The sequence below is a fragment of the Taudactylus pleione genome, unplaced genomic scaffold (genome assembly GCF_031769625.1).
Source record: "Taudactylus pleione unplaced genomic scaffold, aTauple2 ptg000760l, whole genome shotgun sequence".
NCBI lineage: Eukaryota > Metazoa > Chordata > Amphibia > Anura > Myobatrachidae > Taudactylus > Taudactylus pleione.
The window spans coordinates 4,088,225-4,111,745 of record NW_028285162.1 but is presented as its reverse complement, the minus strand read 5'-3'; the positions used below and the strand labels follow the sequence as shown (position 1 = coordinate 4,111,745).

Genomic DNA, 23,521 nt, shown 5'->3' with positions numbered 1-23,521 from the left:
GGGAATTGGCTCTCTACTACCTTATTAACACTTCTAAGGTCTTGTACCAGCCTATAACCCCTCCCACCACTCTTCTTCACCGGGAAGATGGGACTGTTGGCTACACTGGCTGTACGAACTTAAATTCCCTGTTGCAATAATCTCTCAATTATTGGAAAAACCCCTAATTCTACCTCCTGTTTTAGTGGGTACTGGGGAATTTTTGGAGCTTGCCTACCGCTTTTTAAATTTACCATTACGGGGCTTACGTTTGCCATTAATCCAGTGTCCTGTCCATCTTTAGTCCAAAGGGAATCTGGAATTAGGGACAACATTTCATCTACCTGTGATGGAGTTTCATTTAAAACTGTAGAGTGATACATTATCCTTTGAGGAGTGTCTAACATATCCCGCACCTCGTATACCACTCTCTCTGGGATATATTGCACCATCAGGGGTGCAATATATAACACATCCCATCTTACATAACAAGTCTCTGCCCAGCAGGTTAGTAGGAGCCGCAGCAGCCAGGAGAAAAGAATGCCTGGTATGCAACGGCCCAATAGTAACCTCTGTGGACTTTGTTAAAGGATAATGTTCCACTTTACCTGTTACACCCATTGTTGGTGCTGTCTCGTTGGTCACCTGCAAATTAACGGGAGATTTTATCACTGACCTGGTCGCCCCTGTGTCTAGTAGTAGTATGGGACTTTTGGTTGCATCTGGTTAGTGGGATAGAGTTGTGTTTGTTGTTGTGTGGGGTTAGTGAGAGCACATACTTGTTCAGAAGTGAGTGTGTGTGCAAGTGCAAGTGTGTCTGTTGGCTGTGATGTTATTGTCATTCCCTCCAGAGCTTGTATACTGACAGCCATTAGTTTTTCGCTTTGGTCTTCTCTCTTCTTGGAGATGTTTTTATCATGTTCGATGGCGGTTTCTATGAGGGTATCTATTGTGAGTCCCCGCCAGCCAGGCTGTGAGGTCTGAACCTGAGTTTTTAAACTCTTTCAGACCGTCCACAAGTACCGTGACTATCATTCCCCAGTGGTGAGTGCTATCTTTAATATCCTCTATCCCAGTGTACTGGATGATAGCCTGCAGAGCCCAATCGCAATAATCTTCTGCAGTTTCACTCTCCTTCTGCTTAATGGTGAAAATTTTGTTCCAGTTAACTACTACTGGAAAATATATACCCAATTGAGTTACAATGCGGGAAATGTTACCTTGGTTTACTTGGTCTGTTAAGGGAACGTCACCATCCAATACACAATCCGTGATAAATTTTGTCACGTCGGTATTGCGTGGTAGACAGGCCCTTAAGACCACACGCCAATCTTTATTAGTGGGTTCATGTGAACTACCCAAATTTCTCAAAAATCTTTGACATTTGGCTAATTCCTTTTTGGGATCGGGGAAATCATTTATGATGGAATTTAGTTCTGCTCTTGTCCAAGGACAATGCATTACTACTTCCCTCATGGGCACTATACCGTTTGCATCTGCATTTCCATTTGGAACAGTTACTGTCCGAATGGGATGCAGACCGCTAGCACTGCTACCTTTGACCTGATTACCTGGCTGGGGGTTTAGTCTGCTGCTGCTACGTATGGTATGAACAACTTCCTCTACGGGTGCAGAGGGCATTAACACTTCCCTTGCTGTTACCGATGGAGATGGCGGCACCACTCGTGATTGTGTTGATGCAGCATCTATCATTTGCACAGCATGGGAAATGGCAGACATTACAATAGGCTCATCGTCCACATCATGAACATTTTCTTTATAGTTGCTTAAGAGAGGGTACAAGTTGCTTGTTACATTTTTATGGTTTTTTTTGGTAACTGTACTTGCACCTCCATCCACATAAGGTGTGGGAGGTGAGCATGAACTGCTGGCAATACTCTCCACGACGTTACCTTGCCACACGGGCGCGCCATTTTGCGTTTCGCCCGTATTGCAATTTAGCGCCGCGGATGTATGTTCTGGCAATGTGCTCACGGCGCTATTTTGCGTCGTTTGCACATTTTTAAGCCAATCATCCCCTTCATGCTGCCACAGTTTTAAACATTCAAAATATTTAACCTTTTTCTCTCGGGACGCATCAGACCGATGTGATCCCGGACATTATCTAACACATTTTTATCAAAACTACCAATTCTGGGAAACGGTCTAACACTCTTCCTCGTCATATTAAACCATAAATCACAATACCTTATTGCATAAGTACCGTACTTAGTATGCATAATACGACGGTCCGATCCGATCGGCGCCTCCATTAGCAGCACATCATTGTCTAACATCTCTACTGTTTGCGCGGCTCCCATTCTGAGACAAAATCCTACGCTTTCCAATAAAGATTTAAACTGGTGAAAGACAATCAAGATACTGTGGACGATTTAAGTCGGCAGCGCCCACACACCTGGATAGGATTTGAAAAAGGCAACTTCCACACCCGGATAATTTTTTGGTAAGGCAACTTCCACACCTATGGGAGTTTATATGTCGGCCACTCCCACGCACCTCTCTACAACAAAGACAACATGTACACCTGCTACTGTGTATAGAACGGTAAAGCTACTTACCGAGCGGCTAGACTAACCCTTGCACCTAGCCCTTAAGGATCATAAGATACCCTTAACTTTGTTCAACAAATATTCACTGTTACACACTTTTCCTGCGCAGAAAAATAAACATTAACCCAGATATTGGTAACAATTGAAAAAGATAAACCTCAACGGCTTTGTTAAAACACGTGGCAGCAGAACTGGAAGTGCGTATACGCTATTGTGCGACCAGCCGCATACACAATAATGCGACTACCACACAACCGTATGACTTTTTAGCTGCGTACACAAAGGTGCGTCTTTGCTATGCGCAAACCTGCGACTTAGCCGCGTACTCAGTACTGCGGCACCCCTTTAAACGTAAGGTTCGATCAACAGAGGAAAACAAACTTTTTCCTCTCTTGTCCCTGGATTCTAGTCAGCTTCCTTGATTCATACGGAGACGGATAGCGATCTTTCAGCACAAAGCGGTTGCAGGCAAACCCTGCATGTGGCCACTCCACCCTTTGCTGAAATATCGATAGCCGTATGTACCGTGTGAGCAGGTAAGTGACTTCACTACGAGCCCCCATCTAACGATACTGGATCAGAACTTCTATACACTCCTTCCTATACCTTCTGATAACCTGCCTATACCTTCTGAGGATGACGCTAATTTGCGTACGCAGTCATACAGTAAATAAAGAATTAGACCTGGAATCTGTGGTTCCAAAGCACAATTGTTATTCAAGTAAAAGTTCAGACAGTTACACGCAATTGATCCAGACACAATTTAGGTGCAAAAGGAATTATACAGACCCAAGTACAGTATACATACGCAGCGCTTCCGGACCCGAAGATAGGCATTAGCAAGAGACCCCTCGTCATTCAGCACGAAGACTAAGAACCCAGCGCTTGAGCACACATATTTATACCCCCCCAGAATAGACAGGACAATAGAGAAGTTTGTTGCTGATGTCATTGGTTCCCAGGGGAGAAGCATCTGTTACAGAGCATTTAACAGGCTGGTTCAAGTAGACTCTCTCTGCCTCTAACAGCTGGGAGTCTTTCCCTTCCCGCCCCCTGTAACATCCTAACAGTTAATACATTTTGTTGCTTGAAGTCTCTGCGATCCATAACTCGAGAATGCATGGTGCGATCTCCCCACCGATAACACCGGAATACTGTGGAAAGAGTACGCATCAGTACAAAACCAAACACGGCTTGTTTAGCATGTATAAAACCTTAGTTATCAAATATCTTTATTTCTCAGCATTTAAACTAACTGAACCAACTTAAATCATATACTTTAAAGCTTATTAAACCTTATGTGTGAATATGTAATGTGTGAGTATTCGGGGTTTGATATAAGGACGCTAGTTAACTTGGGGCAGATGCGTGCGCATAAAGCTAATAAAACAGCGGTTTCATACAAAGTCCTATGCATTCGCTAATATGCGACTAGTTAACAGCGCAATTGTGCGTATTAATTTGTGTATGAGAAATGGTGAAAGATGCAATCGCATGGTGCTAATAGTATTATCGCCACATGTACTAAAATGTGAGTTTATCTAAAAATTAGGTGGCCATTCGCAAAATGGCGTCTTGCGATCTCATTTTCAAGATGGCGTCTTGCGGCCAGCCGCAAGATGGCGTCGCCGTGATTAAATTTTAAACTGAACTTGTCTCAGCCAATTATTCAGCTTCGACAGGTTGAAGGAAGGTTGAATGAAAAAATGTACCAAGATATTCTTAATAAAAATTGCTGCAATCTACCAGGATGCTGAAGATGAAATGAGGGTGGACATTTTAGCAAGACAATGATCCCAAACACACAGCAAAGGACACTCTCAATTGGTTTCAGAGAAAGAAAACAAAGCTGCTAGAATGGCCCAGCCAATCCCCTCACTTAAATCCAATTGAAAATCTATGGAAAGAACTAAAGATCAGAGTTCATTGAAGAGGGCCAAGGAACCTTCAAGATTTGAAGACTGTTTGTGTTGAAGAATGGGCCAAAATCACACCTGAGCAATGCATGTTACTAGTTTCTCCATACAGGAGGCGTCTTGAAGCTGTCATTACAAGTTGAGTCTCCGAAATCCAAAATGCTTGGGATCAGGGGTATTTTGAATAACGGAATATTCCGTATTTTGTAATAATTGCATATCATAATGAAATATCTTGGGAATGGGACCCAAATATACACGCAGAATGCATTTATGTGTTATATACATGTTATACACACAGTCTGCAGGTTATTTTCTACAATATTTTCAATAATTTTGTGGCTCAAACAAAGTTTGTGTACATACATAAAATTCAGTTATGTTTCCTATACACAAAGCCTGAAGGTTATCTAATACAATATTTTTAATAATTTGTGCCTTAGACAAAGTTTGTGTACATTGAACCATCAAAAATCAAAGGTTTTATTATCTCAGTCAAGCCAAAAAAAAATCTGTATTTCGGAATATATGGATATGGGAGACTTAATTTGTACCAACAAAGGCTTTTGTACGAAGTATTAAATTTCAGTAAGCTTGTTCAATACTTTTTCTCTGTGTCATTGTACATTATTACACATAACTTAAAATTTATGGACATCTGTGGTTTGATTTATTTGCATGTGTGGATTGCATGGGTTGTTGCTGACATTTGGTGAAAATTTCATTACAATAGCCCCATTACAAATATATTTACTGAGAAAAATGTTGATGTGTTCAATACTTTTTTTACCCGCTGTATATACTGTATATATATATATAGAGAGAGAGAGAGAGAGAGAGAGAGAGATGTACATTATTCAATTATTTGTGTAGCCTACTTCACATCTTCGCACCCCCTGTAAAAAATATCTTTCTGCGCCATCCTCTTATTGGATATTTCACCTGATAAAATCCTGTTTCTAACTGTATGTCTATGGTATGTATCCATTTTTCTAGTTTCTTTTATTTTGTTGGTTTTCTGGTTATTTTTTTATTATTATTATATTTTTGTGGGGGGGGGGGGATTGTAGAGTATTCCTGACATACTTAATTGAATGTATTTTTTTTTCTACAGCTTTCAGCCCACAATTTAATTACTGATATATGATATGCCAAGACATTTCCTAAAATTAAATGTTTATTGGACCCTTGAACAATAATGGATGAGGCTGTATTAGTTACAGTATTTCTGCAACCCTCTATCTGCAAAATTATTTTCTTTTATTATCTTCCAACATGACCCCTTTTACTAGGTACCGAATTCTCTGGGCCTGATTCAGACGTGCTCGCAAGCGGGTTGATGTTGCCAAAGTGCGCAAAGCCGTCGTTATGGGTCTCGCACCAAAGGGGGCGTGCTGTCGATGGTGATTGACAGCACGTCCCCTTTGGTGGGCGTGCCGGGGGCATGGCTGCCCAGACGGAGGCGTTCCCATGGGAACGCCTACCATCTGGGGCCGGCCCCACTGACATCACTAGTGATATCAGTGGGAGTGCTTTTGGCTCTGATAGAGAGATAAAATTGTGAGATATAAATCACCAACCAATCAGCTTCTAACTTACATTTTATAGGCAAAATGACAGTTAGGAGCTGATTGGTTAATACTTTTTCTCTCACAATTTTATCTCATCAAGCTTTAATACATAGGCCCCTTAATGTACAGTATGGTGGAAGTAACCTGTGTTAAAAATACCCTTTTCATCAATTAATCCGTTCAAAACAGGTGACTGCAATTTAGTGGGAAGGCCAGGAACAGAGCATTTTGGACCTCATTCAGAGGCGGTCGTTACTTACAAGCAGTCGCACTGAATCAGGGCGACCGCTTGCATCCTGAACGGCCGCCTCCTTGTCGATCGTTAAGCTGTGGGTTACCACCCACAGCTTAATGACCAACCAGGTTGATGGTCACGATGGTGATCACCATCGCGACCATTGGGGTTTACGACCAGACCCTAAGGTTGGGTCTGGGCACTCGTAAGCCCCAGGGAGCTTTCTGCTCTGATGGAGCAGGAAGCTCCCCTCTGACATCACTGATGATGTCAGTGTGGCCGCCCACAAAACGGTAGGCGTTCGTAAAGGAACGCCTCCGTTTTGGAAACCACCCGCCCGGCCCACCTACCAAACGGGGGCAGCTGTCGATCAACATCGACGGCCGCCCCTTTGGTAGCGAGCTCCGGAGCGCCAGAGTTTCTCTGTCACTCCGGGGCTTGCGCACACAAAGGGTCGGTTACGAGCGCATCGGCGCTCGCGACCGACTCTCAATAACGTCCTTTGTACCTGGTGGAAGGGATCATGTTGGAGGGTCTGTTGTTGTCTGAAAGTGGAAAAACCTATTTAATTCTATGAAAGGCAGCATATAAGTTACCTGTCTAAGCTATTTGTAGCAGTAAAGGTTACAGAAGCATTGCTGACAACAAATGTAAACACATACTTAAAATTCATAACCTGCAATTATGGTATGTTTAAGTAGGGGTTTGAGCATTTCATAAACAATACAACAGGTGTTTCGTGATTCAGGTACGTAGAGGTATGAAAGAATACACATTGGAACGACAAATCAGGCAGTGTGTATGTCTGATTGTGCGCTTCCACAGGTCGCATGTGATATCGTGTGATCGGTCGTGCTGCACGGCCAATCGAACAATATTGTATGCGGGACCGTGTAGTGTAATAATGAGTATCGGCAATGTTGCATTGTCCAGGATGAAGGTAAATCGCCCCGACAATCGGCAGGATCGTAGAACCCAGCCAAAGAGTATAGGTAGTGGCACAGGTTCTGTAAATAGTTGATGCATGAGCACAATATGGTGCAAGTACTGTAAATTATGGTGCGTACACACAGTACGATTAAAATGGACGATATGAACGATATCGATCGTTCATATCGTGCATTCTTCGCCCACCATCGACCTGTGCAGGCACGTATGGTCAATATCGATATTGACCATCGCCCGTGCATGCAGGTCAACGTGGTCGATATCGAACAGGTACTATAGGGACCCTAGATCGTTGATCGCAAGTCGTTATATTTGTTAGTGTATTGGTGGTGTGCTGGATGATCGATATCAATCGTCCAGCACACCCAGGAGATCACACAACGATATCGTTGTCGATCGTATCGTCTGTACGCATCATTAGAATGACCAGGGGTGGTAGCTTAATGCATGCATTCATATATAACACTGTGGACAATTATCTACTTTGTAGCTTTTAATCTTTCATTTATTATTTTGTGCTAGTAAATGCATAGACCATTTTGCTGATTTTATGCATGAGTGTGAGAACCATTGTTTTTCTATTTATCTATGTGTAAGTAAGTATAATAATGAGGAAACATGGAAACACCCATATAAAGTGAATTCGTAGGGTGCTAGAAAACCACATGCTGTGACAACAGTCGTATACCCATGTCTGGAATTGTGCAGGAAGGATGCAGCTCTATTCTTCCACAAGAAGTCACACAACTGGTGGCTTGGTGCATAGTGGAAAAATTATGCATCCAAAATAATTCTAGAATATCCCATTAATGGTTTATTGGGTTCTTTTCTGGAGAAGATCCTCAAATTTGGATAAGACCAGTGACCTGGCCATCTAAGGAAATAACTGAAATCCATCATAAAAATACACCCCAAGACCATTTACTGTTGGAAATATACAATAAAGGCTGTAGAGTCTCTTACACCCATGGTGATCTCATAATGTCTGCTGATTAGTTCTTGCTGTTTTAAAGGAGGAGATTCTTTCTCCGGGTGGCACGGTGTAAGTTCCGCCAATTACCTTAGATAATAATGTTCTTGAAACTTTAGCAGGTTGAGATGTCTTCATCACTGAAGTTCCTAACAAACACCCCTCACAATCACCCCTCTTGCAGCCATGCTAGTCAGAATTATAGGGAACCTGGACAGTCAGTCCACCATGAGTATAACAATAGAATAACAACATAAGATTATCAATTATTCTAGGAGTGTGAGCATCAGCTATTAATTAGGGTATTGATAAGTGTGATTTAAATATTGTAAAAGATATGTAGAAAGAAATGTAACTGTTTTAATTGCCTTTAGACAAGATGTGATTAATCAATAAAAATAATACATTTTAAATGAGTAATATATTATAATTTATTATACTTACAGTTTAATCACTCTTCTGTACCAGGGCAATTAGTGATTTTATTTATGACTTTGACTTTTGTGGCATATTATTTGCTTAGATAATATAATATAATTTACGAGTCACACCCCTGTTGAAGTTTTTGCTTTCAGTGTTCTTGGTGTTCCTCATTTACCCAGGTATTTCTAAAAAAAAATGTTGTCTACTACCAGAAGGCAGGAGGACCATTGCACAGGTCTACAACTTGGAGATGGAATTATTTAATGGATCTTCTACATTGTTACATAGTGTTTAGCAGGGAGCCGTGCCCTGCCCGTTTGGAAAGCCGCAAAATGCGCCCTGCCCTTATAGTGGCGCCCCACTGAAACAGCCGTCCCCACCCATGGACCGCAGTGTCCTGTGGGGGGGAGTTCCAGCGAAACAATCACTGGTGAGTAGATGCCGTGCACATGCGCACAACATCTATTCACACTGTGGGGAGAGCTTGGGGGCAGCTCAGCATCTCCATAAGTGTTGGGCACACCCCTACAGTGATGAAAAGGGGAATGCGTCTCAAAGCCACTATTCCTTTTCTGAGTGACCATGCCCCTTTTATGGGTGTGTACCTTCATTGCGTGCTGAAGTGCCTTTTTCTCACAGATGCCCTTCCTGCCCTAGAGTGAAAACTAGTTACATGTTCTGTTGTAATGGAACTTTGTGGAATTTTAAATAAGTATGAACACTTTCAAAATGTAGCATGTAAATAACTAATTTCATCATTTATTATTATGTTTTCTCAGAGCACCACATTGATATCATATAGCAGCATTCATAGATGCCTATTGTGCAGGTTATCACCTAGAAAGGCTGTAGAGCAGGTGAAAAATAAGAAATTATTATTTGTGCATTAAGCCTATATAATTGAAACTGGAGATAGTGGCATTGAAAATTTCCAGGGATAATAGTAGAGTTGTTAGATAAGGGGGAAAATATTTGTGGAATTATTGTCAGCGCAGTGTGAGTGGCCAGAGACGCCAAGAGGGAGGAAAGCGGGTCCCCCGGTTATTACCCAGGGTCAGGGCTTGTTGGAGAGACCCTGGTCTGACACTGCCCCCTTCCCTCTTATCTGTCAGCAGCCCAGCACATGCTGCTGTGTGCTGGACTGCAGTGGGAGACCAGGGAAACTAAGCATCAGCAGTAGTAGTCTCCACCCCTCTGCCTGTGGGGTGGAGCAATCACACTGATCTGGCCCCCCGGGATTTGCGCCGGGCTGAGAGTCTCACAGCGCCCCCCTCCCGGCGTGCAAATAGTGTGTTTTTCTTCTCTCGCCCCCCCGATCGTAATGGGGCCCAGGCTGGCTCTTTACATCTCCTGTGAGTGGCTGCTACAAGGTCAGGGGGCTTCACGCATATGTCCAGAAGAGTGGAGCGGGGACCACATATAAGCCAGACTGTGGATGTTCAATAGAGACCTCAATCGAGTGTACCTGCATCACCAGGTCCTACCCAAAATTCCTCTGGGTGAGAATCATGTTAGATCTCTGAGCATTAAACCAATACATTTTTGCATTCCAGGTTATTGGAGAATACAATAGTCTTTGTATAAAATACAGCTAAACACATACAGTATATTTACTATATGCAACACTGAACTCCATAATATTTCATACATAACCTCCAATATATTTAAAATTTTATTAGCTTTGAGTGCCAAGTTGAGAACCAATAGTATACATCTTTTAATCAGTAAGTTGAATAGCATCTGCAGTAAATAAAACCTTTGCCCTACTTTAGCCCTACCACCTAGAGGGAATTACACAGGTGACAGAAATATATTACATAACTTGAAAGCAAACAATGTAAAAGATTCCAGAAGAACAAAATGAAGGGGCTTTTGCTGCAGGGTGTGGTTTAACTATTTGGGTAAAGTAATATATGTTGGCAGTTGATATGCTGGCTCTGTGTGTTTACTTGGAGTAAAAACACCTGTGGTTAGAAGCAATTTTAAAGAGATAGATAGTAAAGGAAACAAATGCTTAAGTTACTACAGAAGGCTATGTAGCCAATTTTGGCCACAGGCACTGAAGCGTAAACTGCACTGCTAGTGTCAATGTGTCTTGTGTCCTTCCTAAAGAAAGCCCACACAACCATTCTTTGCTTTCTTAAATAGAGTATTTTGATTCTATGGAGAGTGATAACAATCATCATCTTTTAGCTGCTGCTACCAGTGCAGGTTTATATAGATATATCTGACATTCCAAGGACGGTTTCTTTTCATAATGATCATGCAGAAAAATAATGAAATCTTAGCGTAGTGGTAACGGTGCTACAATTCAGCATCACAAGCATCATTAAACTTCTGTATGTAATAACCTTTATAACAGGTACATTATTTCATGTTTAAAATTAAATATAAAACATACAGCCAAGAAAAATAATTTCAGTCAATACGTAAAGTCTTGTTTATTTAATATATACTTTTTCTTTATACTGCAGCTTCCTTATGTGGATTCCAGAGCAGTTCACCTTGCTTTTCTCTTTCTCCGTGGACTGGTTACCCTGATGGGGGCCAATTGTGCCTGTGGTTACCCCTTTAAAAAGATCGATCTGATGCCATGGAACATATTTGATGGGAAACTCTTCCATCATAAGTACCTACAGTGTCATGGACAGAGAACCGTGGAGAACATCTTAACAAAAACAGTAAGTAAATATGTTTGATCATATTATTAGATCGCAATATACCTATATATATGTTACCCTGGATAGGGTTACGGAGATAATTCATATATAAAATTGAAACAGGTATATATTTTCATTCATCTATTTACAGCTAAATGCCATTTATGAGGTAAATGTTAAATATACTGTAGGGATAGATGTGATGTGATGTAAATATAAGTAAATATGTTGAAATGTATGTACCCTGTGCATGTTAGATATCTATGATGTCAGTGGACTTTGGTGCTTCATGCTGCAGATATACATTTCACAGACATTGGTGATAGTTGCAGAAGGGGGCGGAGTAATATAGATGGGAGTGAATCGGTTCCTGTCAGGAAAATAGGATCCGGTGAGAGGGAGGACATATAACAGCTGTTAGCAGCAGCTGAGGGGAGTCTCCTGATCCCTCCCTCCAGTGCCTGCCCTCCTGTGATCCAGGCAGCCAGTGAGCAGCTATGAGCTGCCGGGCGCAGGGGGGCAGAGCTGGAGAGGGAGCCCAGCAGGAGCTGGGGAAGAAGGTGGGACAGTGGCACCCACCCTGTCTTGCCGATGATGCCAGAGAGGCGGCGTCGCGGAAGGTGGACCCGCACCGATCTGGGTGATCCCTGGTGAGAGGAGGCGGCTGGCTCAGACAGCAGGCCAATGGTCGTAGTGGGACTGCCGGCATCATGGACCAGGCGCCGGCTACAGTTGGCCAGGAGGTGGCTGTCGGGAGTCCCCCTGTGATGGAAGTCTGAGAGGCGGGTCCTGGGCAGGCAAATCAGCCTGAATTCAGGCTGACTGCAAAGGCTGAAGCAAGCAGCAGCTTCCACTACAAAGGACAGCCCGGAGGCTGTATCTTTATACCGCAGGGTGTGAGTACAAATACAAGCACCACACTCACAATAATCACCAGCTGCCCTTCAAACATTACTCAAAGGCTTAATTTCTGCCTAATCATATAACCAACTTACTAGCAAGCTGAGGCAGCAAAGAGGAGGGACCAAAAGGGATAGATAACTCAATATCTATAACAGACTTGGAATACAGGAAGAATTTGCAGCCTGAGGCAGATATAAGTCAGGGGGAGTTGGTGTATGCATCTACTGTACTATCTAAAATAGTGCCATTTACACTTATAATCCACAGCACACAGCACCAGACTCGGGTTTTTGCATTGGCAGGACTGCTGTATAAATATAATTATTTTGGAGTATGAATAGTTATGTTCATTGTGACTGTGATGGAATAACCCCACAGGACTATATTTGTTGATATTGCAAGGCTTATATACGTACCAAGGTACCAGCATAAGCACATTATATGGACTTAGATATATTGTGGAGGGGAGTCCAGTTATACTAATCAATGGCAAGACAAAGTCTATAATACGACCAAGGAAAAGTGAAGGCTTGCTAGAGGAAAATCCCCATAAGGATAATTAACAAAGACAATATCTACACTTCAGAAACTGAACCGGAACTATAAACTCTGGATTGGAACTATTTATAAATATAGTCTCCTAACTAATGTTATAACATTGTTTAAGTTTAAGGGTTTTGTATATTAAGCAATGTATTGATGTAATACATGGAGTTGTGTTTATCCTCTGTATATTAACAGCAGTTTATATGCAAAGTACAAGTGAAGATCCTTTACTTATATTCCTTTTAAAAGTAACTTTAATGTTTTTTAACTACTGTGTGTTTACTTACCTGGAGTGATTACGGTGGGAGATCCATTACTGCGGAATTTGTGGAAGGAGAAGACATTGGTGGTAAATGTGAAGTGAAATGATGCAGTATTGTATGTGATTACACATTATCTATACACCACACTATATATTCTATCACTGGGTTTTCCCAGGTGAGCCCTTTTGACATTCAAAATAATTAACCTGGGTAGAGGCACTGACAATGGGGACGTACACCACCAATAGAGGATAAGGGTGGGTACATTAGGAGTAACAAAGGAGTTAGTAACCTGGTGACCCTTTAGTGATAAAAGGGGGGATACATATAAAAGGCTTCTTGGCCCAGTGTACACAGATATGAAGTACTGTCTGTAAACATGACGTTATTACTGGCAAGTGCACAAATGGTTATTATGGTTGCCATGAATTGTCAAACGTGAGCCTAAAGATGGGTACACACCTGAAAGATATATCTGCAGATGGACTGAACTGCAGATATATCTTCAGATGATGATTGTTCATATACACTGTACAACCATCACTGCCATCTAAAGATATATCTGGCCAGGGGTCTCGTTATGTCATCCAGTGCGTACCCAGCATAAGAGCCCTCCTTTAGAAATCATAGAGTAAAGAAAATTGCATAGCAAAGCAGAAGTACTGCAGACAGGTGTTATCTGCAAATTGGATTTATGAATTTTGCAACTAGGGCCTTATCCATTGTAGTAATTTTAGATAGAGGTCCCAACGTTCTTAGGTGAAGGTTAATCCTTCTTTCTCTTTGAAGCATGTGAATCTTTTATGGTTTAAGGATGCTTATATTGACAATAACGTAGAATACAATTATATTATTTATGATATATGGTTGTAAACATACAGTGTCAGATAAGATACAGGGCAAGAGTAGTACTTTTGTTCTTTATTTAAAACAATGGGACGGTGTAACGGACAAATGTTTACAGACCAACCACTATCCCTTCATATTGGGGACAGATGACAATTGTGCAAAATGTATTTAAAGAAAAAAAACATATGAAGTCAATTTTACCAGGCTATAATTTTAAAAGTATAAACAAGCAAAGCCAACAAATGATAATCGATTACCTCAGGTTAGTGTACATCCTTTATTACTATAGAAATGTTAAATATACAAATAATAGTCCTTTTTTCCATTTAAATAATGACTACAATTAATTTTGTAAACTGTGTTGTCTACATATATTACATCAATACACAGTAATGGACTATGCAAAACATGTTTTACCTGCGGTGCAGATGGTTGCATCCACCTTACTGTGTTTGCAGCTGGATTGCAGCCACTATGATAAGTGCAATGCAGAAGGCACAAATAATACTTCCTTTACTTAAGTAAACTAGGTCATTGATCTCAGTGTTCTCTATAATACCATGGTTCTATGTTGCACACAGCTATCTGGGCCACATGCAAAACACAATTATTTATCTATTGTTTATGAGCCCAATACTAAAGGGGAGATGTATAAAACCTTCGAGAGAGATAAAATGGAGAAGTTGCACATAGCAACAAACCAGCTTACAGCTAACATTTTAGCCCAAATGACTGAAATAACAGTTAGAAGCTGATTGGTTGCTATGGGCAACTTCTCCACTTTCTCTCAAAGGCTTGACACATCTGGGTTCCGGACTATAGATAGACAGTATAAAGGTCGACAATGTCTAGATAAGACACCAGATATTAGATAGTCAATAGGTCGACTGGGACAAAAGGTAGACAAGGACAAAAGGTGGACATGTAAGAAGGTCGACAGGTACAAATGGTGTACATCATCAAAAGGTCAACAAAAATGGTCGACACGTGATTTTTGTATTTTTTGTTAGGGTTAGGCACTTACCGGAGGGTTAGGAGTAAGCACTTATCGTGACGGTTAGGGCTAGACACTTACCGCAACAGTTAGGGTTAGGCACTAGAAGGGACGTTTAGGGTCAGGCACTTACCCTAGGGTTAGGGTTAGGCACTAGAAGGGACGTTTAGGGTCAGGCACCTACCCCGATGGTTAGGGTTAGGCACCAAGAGGGAGGGTTAGGGTGAAGATTAGGGCAAGATATAGAAAGCAAATCATGTGTCGACCATTTTTGTGTCGACATTTTGATCCTGTTGACCATTTGTACATGTTGACCTTTAGTGTGTCGACATTTGGGACCTCATTCAGAGTCGGTTGAAGCGGCCGCACGGTCATACGGAAAAAGGGGCCTGATATGCAAATGATTCCCTCGCAAGTTGCGTCCCTAAGTTCGGATCTGTAGTTGGCCGACCAAGGGGAGGAAGCGGTCGGAAGACAAAAAAATACGCCCCCTTCTCGTACGCATTGCACGTCATCTCCGGGCATATAAGGATTAATCGAGACCATCGGGAACCATCGGAACTGGTCGTAGAGCTTACGGTTGACCATACCCTCTCTTAAGCTCTACGATCATGTCAGGGTAAAAACCTCCCAGGTCACATGTGCCATGACGCTACTTTGTTAATTATGCACTCCCATAATCCGTATGCACTCCCATAAAACGCCGTTCGCATAATGAGGCACACCTGCGTTCGGATCTCCACTCCCCCGGTTTCAAGCACCTTCCCCTGCTACCGCCCACAAACGCCTCCATCTGTCACTCAAACTACCTACGTGGCTGTGTTCAAGGAGAGAGAAATTTCTGATTGTAGCGGCTTGTTTGCGCACGCGCATTGCGAACTTTACGCATGCGCAGTATAGCGAACATCGGTGGCGTACGACGGTGCGGCCGCAACGACCGACTCTGAATGAGGTCCTTTGTCCCTGTCAACCTACTGACTGTCTAATATCTGGTGTCTATCTAGACCAGTGATTTTCAAACTTTTCAACTCGAGGCACACTACACAAAATTTTAAAATTGCCAAGGCACACTATCCGGCGATGTGGAGTGCGTGACCAATGAAAACACATACACATTGGCTCCCATATAAAAATATACACACATATTGGCCTCCACAGAAATAAACCACACTATATTGGGCTTCTCAGGAATAAAACACAAGTGCACTGAGCTGACCGCCGCGGCACACTTGGCAACTGTCAACCTTTTTACTGTCTATCTCTTAATCCATACCAGCTACATCTCCTAGCTACATAATCTACACTGAAATAGTCAATACAAAAGTGTACAAAGAAAAATGTAGTTTACAGAATCATGGACAAATGTAATAGGGTGCGGGAGTCTAATGTTGGGTACACAGTAAAGCTGGCCACACACTAGACCAACTTACATCCAACCAGCCAACTTGTTGATTGGTTGGAATGAAAATCTGGTAACGTATGGGAGTAAATGATGATCAGCAATTTGCTCCTAAATGTCAGAAAACAGATGAAAATGGTCGTTCAGACAAATTTGTTAAATGTTTGATCTAAACTATTTGTTCAAACAACAGTTTTGGTCCGTTTTCCAGCGTTTGGGAGCAAATTGCTGATTGTATTCCTTACCAGATTTTCATTCCAACCAATCAACTAGTTGGCTGGTTGGATGTAAGTTGGTCTAGTGTGTGGCCAGCTTTAGATGACGAATTGGTCAGCTGATGCACATTTACCAATCGACCGTTACATATGTCTGGGCTGACATCACAACTGGTTGGGCATTTAAATTTGCCTTGGCCGCCCATACACACATGCAGATGCTGCAGGGCCGACCTGATATGTCTGTGAACTATGTAGTTCACAAACATATCGGGTGTTCACAGCTTCGGATGTGCTCACGATATATCGCTCGTCGAGAGAACGAGCAATATATCACCAAGTGTGTACAAAGCTTAAAACTGCCAAGATTTCGGAGAGGTAGCAGCCAACTTTAAAGCGGTAATAATTTAGTAAGGCAGAACATACCTGGTTTTGCATTACTAAACATTGCCAGATTGGCAGTTTGCAGAATCTCGCATCCTTTTACATGTACATTTTCAGATGACTACTGCATTGACTTAAAAATAAGAGATGGTTAAACAATACCGAAGATAGGAAAATCATGTTTTATGTAAAAACTGTGCTTTTTTAAATAACATTAAACCAAAACCACATGGGCAAGTGTCCTACTGGAAAGTCTGTAGCCTTCCTACTATTGGATGGCCCCTGGTGGGATTGTATTACTGGTGTAATCAATCTGTGGTGCTCCACACACAGTAGAGTCACTAACAGTGCTGATAATGAGGCCCAAATGGGATGGACCTAGTAACGGCGTCCCGATACTGGTCCCTGGAACGATAGAGCAAAGAGTTCGTGGTGGCCGCTTGCGGTGCCCGGGTTCCCTTCAGGACGGGACGCAGCAGCTGTGCGGCAGTGTGGCAGGGATCCCTGGCAGGCAAAGCTGACGGAGTATGGGGCCAGTGCCGCATGCGGTTGCTGCGACACCGGGTCCCAACTGCACGCCTGCCTGTGCCGCCTAGAGATGGAGTGACCCAGCGTCGACCTGCCGATCTTCGCCGGGTACCTCCTCCTCCCAGAACCTGGACTCACCTGACTCTTGCCACGTCGCTGCCGGTCTCCCTCTTCTGTCCTCTGCGGTGGTCTGTACGGTCCTGGCGTCAGCACGGCTCCTGGATGTTTCCGCTCGTCGTTACTTCTGGGTCACGTGACCGCTGATGCCGGAGTGATGAGATTCAGGAATAAAGTATTGGTTACTTGATAGGTGGATAGGAGATGTTGTGAAAAGAGCTCCAGCGCGTTTCGGCCAATAATGGCCTTCCTCTAGGAGTGGTGTATTGTGTTCTTGGTGAGGAGGGGGTTTAAATCTTCATGAGGGTCCAACCCCCAAATGATTGATGGGTCGTGTCTCAATGCTGATAGGCCCCTTAGTACATACAGATCAATGGTAGATGCAAGTGTCAGTCAAGGAAAAGTGTTAATGAGGTAAATAGTGGCAGTCGTTGAGCAGAAGTCCCAAAAATGAAAAATAAATAAATAAATGACGCAGAGTGTATGATATGATTATTCTTTCATGTTCTTCTTCTGGGAGATATCATAGCACAGGATCCCAAACATGTATCGATAATCGGATCTTGCTAATGCAGAAATATTGGGTTGTGATGTCCAATATTGATGTGAGTGCATAGTGGTTAATAATTGGTCATTTGATTAATAATGTTACCTTGTACTGATCTTATAGATTAACAGTGGTAATGAAGGTTAACAGGTAACCTGTGTGTCCTTGATGTTAATACACAGCTGCAATGTTAATGATCGTATAATTATTGAAAGTAGGTACCCAACACATCTAGGGGGTCTAGATATATCTCTTGGAGGATCACAAAATGATGAGTGAAGGTTAAAATTGCGTTACCAGCTGAGGGTGTTGTGTATATGTAGGTTAAATTAGGTGATCATATACGTTTATATATATACACACATAAGAAAACTACCATATTACTTGTGATTGCTTAATGATTCGACTGTGGTTCTGTCATGGGTTAATCAGATCCATATAGAGAATTAACCTTGTATATTCTAGCAGATTAATCCAGTATTGAATGGGGATTATAATGGTTAATAAATTCGTTCACACGATGTATATTCAAGGGCAAATAATCGATTTAACCTCGTTGTCTATATTTAATCCTTTCGGTACCAAAGTGTCCAACAGAACCATATATCTGAGTTCTTCTTTGTTAATCTGTCTAATAAAGTCCCCTCCCCTCCAGTTGGGTTTCACATGTTTGATTCCTATGAAATCTAGATGTGTGGCGTTGCTTTGATGGAATTCTTTGAAATGTGCAGACAGGGGGTGATCCTCAGTTCCTTCTTTGATATTGCGAATGTGTTCATTCATTCTAACTTTTAGTTGTCTAATCATTCTCCCCACATACAGTTTCTTGCAGGGGCATGTTAGTAGATAGATGACTCCTTTGTTATGGCATGATATGTGGTCTTTCATCGTCAGTTGAATAGTTATGGGTAGATGTTATTGTTTTGGTGGACTTGGTGCTGGTCTTGTTGGTTAATTTACAGGCTGGGCAGGTTCCACAGTAGTAGAAACCTCCTCCTTGTGGAGCACCAGTTAAAGTGCTTTGTGTCAGCTCTTGTGGTTTGAAGTGATTTTTGACCAGTTTGGTTTTACAATCAGCTGCTTTCCGAAAAACTATTTTTGGTTGAGATGGTAGAATAGTAGAGAGTGTTTCATCTTGTAAAAGGATTGGCCAATGTTTCCTAATGATATTTTTAACTTTGTTCACCTGACTCGTGTATTGTGTAATGAAGTAAATATCTGTGGATTCTTTGTTAGTAACTGGTTTAACTTTATAGTGTAGTAGTGGTTCTCTGTCTGCAATTTTTGTTTCCTGAAAGGCTTTGCATATGGACGCGTCGTCATATTTCTTCTCTAATAATCTTGTTCTGAGGTGCTGTCCCTGAGTGTCAAAGTCGGTAATGTTGGAACAATTCCTTCTTAACCTTTTATACTGTCCTATAGGAATGCTTTTGAGCCAGTTTGGGTGATGACTGCTGGTGGCGAGAATAAAGCTCTTGACATCAACCTCTTTATGAAATGTTTTGGTGTGTATTTGATTGTTGTTGATAAATATATGTAGATCTAGAAATTCTCTTGATGTTTTACTGAATTTAGTCGTGAATTGCAAATGTAGATTGCTGTGATTTATGTAGTTCTGAAATGATGTAAGGGAATCTGAATCCCCCTGCCAAATAAAGAAAACATCGTCTATAAACCTGGTCCAGAGGACGAGGTTTGCGCCAAACTCACTATTGGACCAGATGTAATTATCCTCCCAGTGGCTCATGAAGAGATTTGCATAGCTTGGCGCAAACCTCGTCCCCATGGCTGTTCCTATGGTTTGAAGGTAGTATTCATTGTTGAACCAGACATAGTTGTGCTGTAGTATGAACTGTATACTTTTGGTGATGAAGTTTCTCTGTTTGATGGTCATTTCAGAGTCCTGTGTTAAGTAATGTTCAATACTGGCTATCCCTTGTGAATGTTCTATGACACTATAAAGTGAGGTAACATCACTGGTAGCTAACCAGAGTCCCTCTTTCCAGGTTATGTTTTGAAGTCTGTTCAGGATGTCAGTGGTATCTCTTAAATAAGATTTCTGTAATTTCACATATGGTTGTAGATGTTGGTCAAGATACTGGGACAAATTGGATGTGAGTGAGTCTATGCCAGATATAATCGGTCTACCAGGTGGATTTGTAGTACTCTTATGGATTTTCAGTAAGTAATAGAAAACTGGAATTTTTGGATATGGAGTGTCTATGAATGAATGTTCCTGGGGTGTTAGTATTCCTCTATCTAGTCCTTCTTTGAGGAGTATCCTTAATTCTTTCTGATAAAGTTGTGTCGGGTCTTTATGTAATTTCTTATAAGTGGTGGGGTCGTTCAATATTCTATTGGCCTCTGTGTTGTAATCTTTTTTCCTTAGTATAACTATGCCCCCCCCCTTTATCTGCGGGTTTCACTACTATATCGTGGTTGTTACTCAGTTCTTTGAGTGCCATATGTTCTGCTCTAGTCATATTGTCCTTTGTGTGTTTCTTCTTCTGGTTGCATAGTGTCATAAGTTCGTTCTCTACCATACTAGTGAATGTGTTAATGTAATTCCCTGTCATATAGCTGGGGTAAAATTTGGAAGCTGGTTTTAGATCAGTATGTCTGTATATCCCTAAACTTTGCGGTTTGTGTTGTGGTAATGGTGTTTTCTGAAAGAATTTTTTAAGAGTCAGTTTCCGGGTAAATTTCTGTATATCCAGATAGGTGGTGAATTTATCCATAGTGGCAGTGGGGGCAAATTTTAGACCTTTGTCTAGCACACTAATATGATCTTTGGTTAATTGTAGATCGCTAAGGTTGAAAATCCCTTGACCTGCTTTGTGTACTATACATGTTCCAACCTTTTTATTTTTCTGTCCTCCTCTGCATCCTCTTCTAATTTTCTTTTGACTGGTCTGTTGGGTGTGATCACGGGTTGTTGTGATGTGGGAGATCCTGTTCTTACCCCTAAAAAATGCTGTTGATGGGCACATGTTTGTATCAATGCGTCAGTATTTATTTGTTCCACTAGTACCTGTGGTTCTTTAGATGTATTGGTGGTGATGCGTTGCTAGTCCTCGCTTGTAGTATGTGTACTGAGGTTCTGTAGTAATGGTTCAATGTCTAACCAGCCTTGTTCTAGGGATTGTCTGGCCAAGGTGTAATCTGGTTCTTCTTCTGCTATAGCGTGAATACTGAATGATTGATCCGAGATGCTGCTGATCTCTGAATGGCTCAGAGTGGTGTGGGGACTTTTCTGCCTCATTATCAGCACTGTTAGTGACTCTACTGTGTGTGGAGTACCACAGATTGATTACACCAGTAATACAATCCATCCAGGGGCCATCCAATAGTAGGAAGGCCACAGACTTTCCAGTAGGACACTTGCCCATGTGGTTTTGGTTTTCTGTTTGGTTTTGGTTTTGTTTTGTTTTTAAGCAACACCATACCTCAGGAGACTGGGGATTTGTTATCTCAGTGTGGACAATCTTTACAACCAGTATTTAAATAAATCCACGATTGTTTGTATATCTGATAACCATTTCTTTATTTCATTCAGTACACCATTTCAATAATATACATCTGCTAAGGGTGAGCGCTGTACAATATTTGCATCCTACCATAATAGAGAACTGGACAATCTCTTTTACTAAGCTGCACGCCCACTGCAGACACAATCACTCGAGTGCGCTACCCGTTTACTATTTTGTAACAGTATCTAGATATCATTGTCTCAAACGGGTGCAGCAAGGAGTAATCATCCAATAACACACTAATGGGACTCACTGACAACAGACTTACTAGGGAAGATAGGGCACAAAATTTATTCTCCCAATTTAGTGGTTAAACTCCAAATACACCAACTACTACCACACAGTTCTTTAAAACATTTACACAATTAGAGAAACTCACGGTGAAAGAGAATAAACTTTGGTGGGATACACAAACGCTAACTTGGTACCGGAACAATAGAACCATCCCCAAAGGACTAAAAATTAAAAAAGTTCCGGCCCACCATAATGACAACATCACGTTCATGAACACATGGGATAATATTCTCACTGAGTGCTCTTTGAAACTTTTAGGGTTACTTATTGATACACAAACACAGGAACTCAAAGAACTTGATACGCAAATTAGTGAACTCAATTCTTTATTAACACCATATGAACAAGAAGAAGAATTCAAAACACTAAAGAGTATTTCATTGCAAAAAATCGAACAAGGAGAGGACAAGATCATCTCCACAAAAAAAAGTAAAATTCTTAGAGATAAATTTGGTATCAGAAAACCCGCTACAAAGAAATTCAACAAAACAACTCTTATCACAAACAGCAAACGAGGGACACCTCTTCAGAGGAATAGAGATAAGAACACAACCCCCATCTACAAGAAACTCAGATTGACATATCAAGAATACATGACACAATTACACAGCAATAAGTACGTATTGAAGAGAATAGATCACATTGCAGAAAGTCCCCACACCACTCTGAGCCATTCAGAGATCAGCAGCATCTCGGATCAATCAATCAGTATTCACGCTATAGCAGAAGAAGAACCAGATTAAACCTTGGCCAGACAATCCCTAGAACAAGGCTGGTTAGACATTGAACCATTAATACAGAACCTCAGTACACATACTACAAGCGAGGACTATCAACGCATCACCACCAATACATCTAAAGAACCACAGGTACTAGTGGAACAAATAAATACTGACGCATTGACACAAACATGTGCCCATCAACAGCATTTTTTAGGGGTAAGAACAGGATCTCCCACATCACAACAACCCGTGATCACACCCAACAGACCAGTCAAAAGAAAATTAGAAGAGGATGCAGAGGAGGACAGAAAAATAAAAAGGTTGGAACACGTATAGTACACAAAGCAGGTCAAGGGATTTTCAACCTTAGCGATCTACAATTAACCAAAGATCTTATTAGTGTACTAGACAAAGGTCTAAAATTTGCCCCCACTGCCACTATGGATAAATTCACCACCTATCTGGATATACAGAAATTTACCCGGAAACTGACTCTTAAAAAATTCTTTCAGAAAACACCATTACCACAACACAAACCGCAAAGTTTAGGGATATACAGACATACTGATCTAAAACCAGCTTCCAAATTTGACCCCAGCCATATGACAGGGAATTACATTAACACATTCACTAGTATGGTAGAGAACGAACTTATGACACTATGCAACCAGAAGAAGAAACACACAAAGGACAATATGACTAGAGCAGAACATATGGCACTCAAAGAACTGAGTAACAACCACGATATAGTAGTGAAACCCGCAGATAAGGGGGGGGGCATAGTTATACTAGGGAAAAAAGATTACAACACAGAGGCCAATAGAATATTGAACGCTACCCGTTTACTAATCTGTAACAGTATTTAAATAACATTAAATTATCCTGCATTAAAATGACTTTACGCCTAACCAATATAATACATTTTGCAGCATAAAAACCACAAGCTTTTATTTAAATA

At 41.5% G+C, this 23,521-nt stretch overlaps 1 protein-coding gene across 4 annotated transcripts in view; it reads left to right on the top strand.

Moving 5' to 3' along the window:
* The window catches only part of FAM120B (family with sequence similarity 120 member B), a 273,166-nt gene that overhangs the window by 180,742 nt on the left and 68,903 nt on the right, over positions 1-23,521 (top strand). For all 4 annotated transcript variants that reach the window (XM_088457412.1, XM_088457410.1, XM_088457411.1 and 1 more), the window contains exon 7: positions 11,087-11,293. In XM_088457412.1, the coding sequence (XP_088313538.1) occupies positions 11,087-11,293 (207 nt within the window). The remainder of the gene's footprint in view (positions 1-11,086; positions 11,294-23,521) is intronic.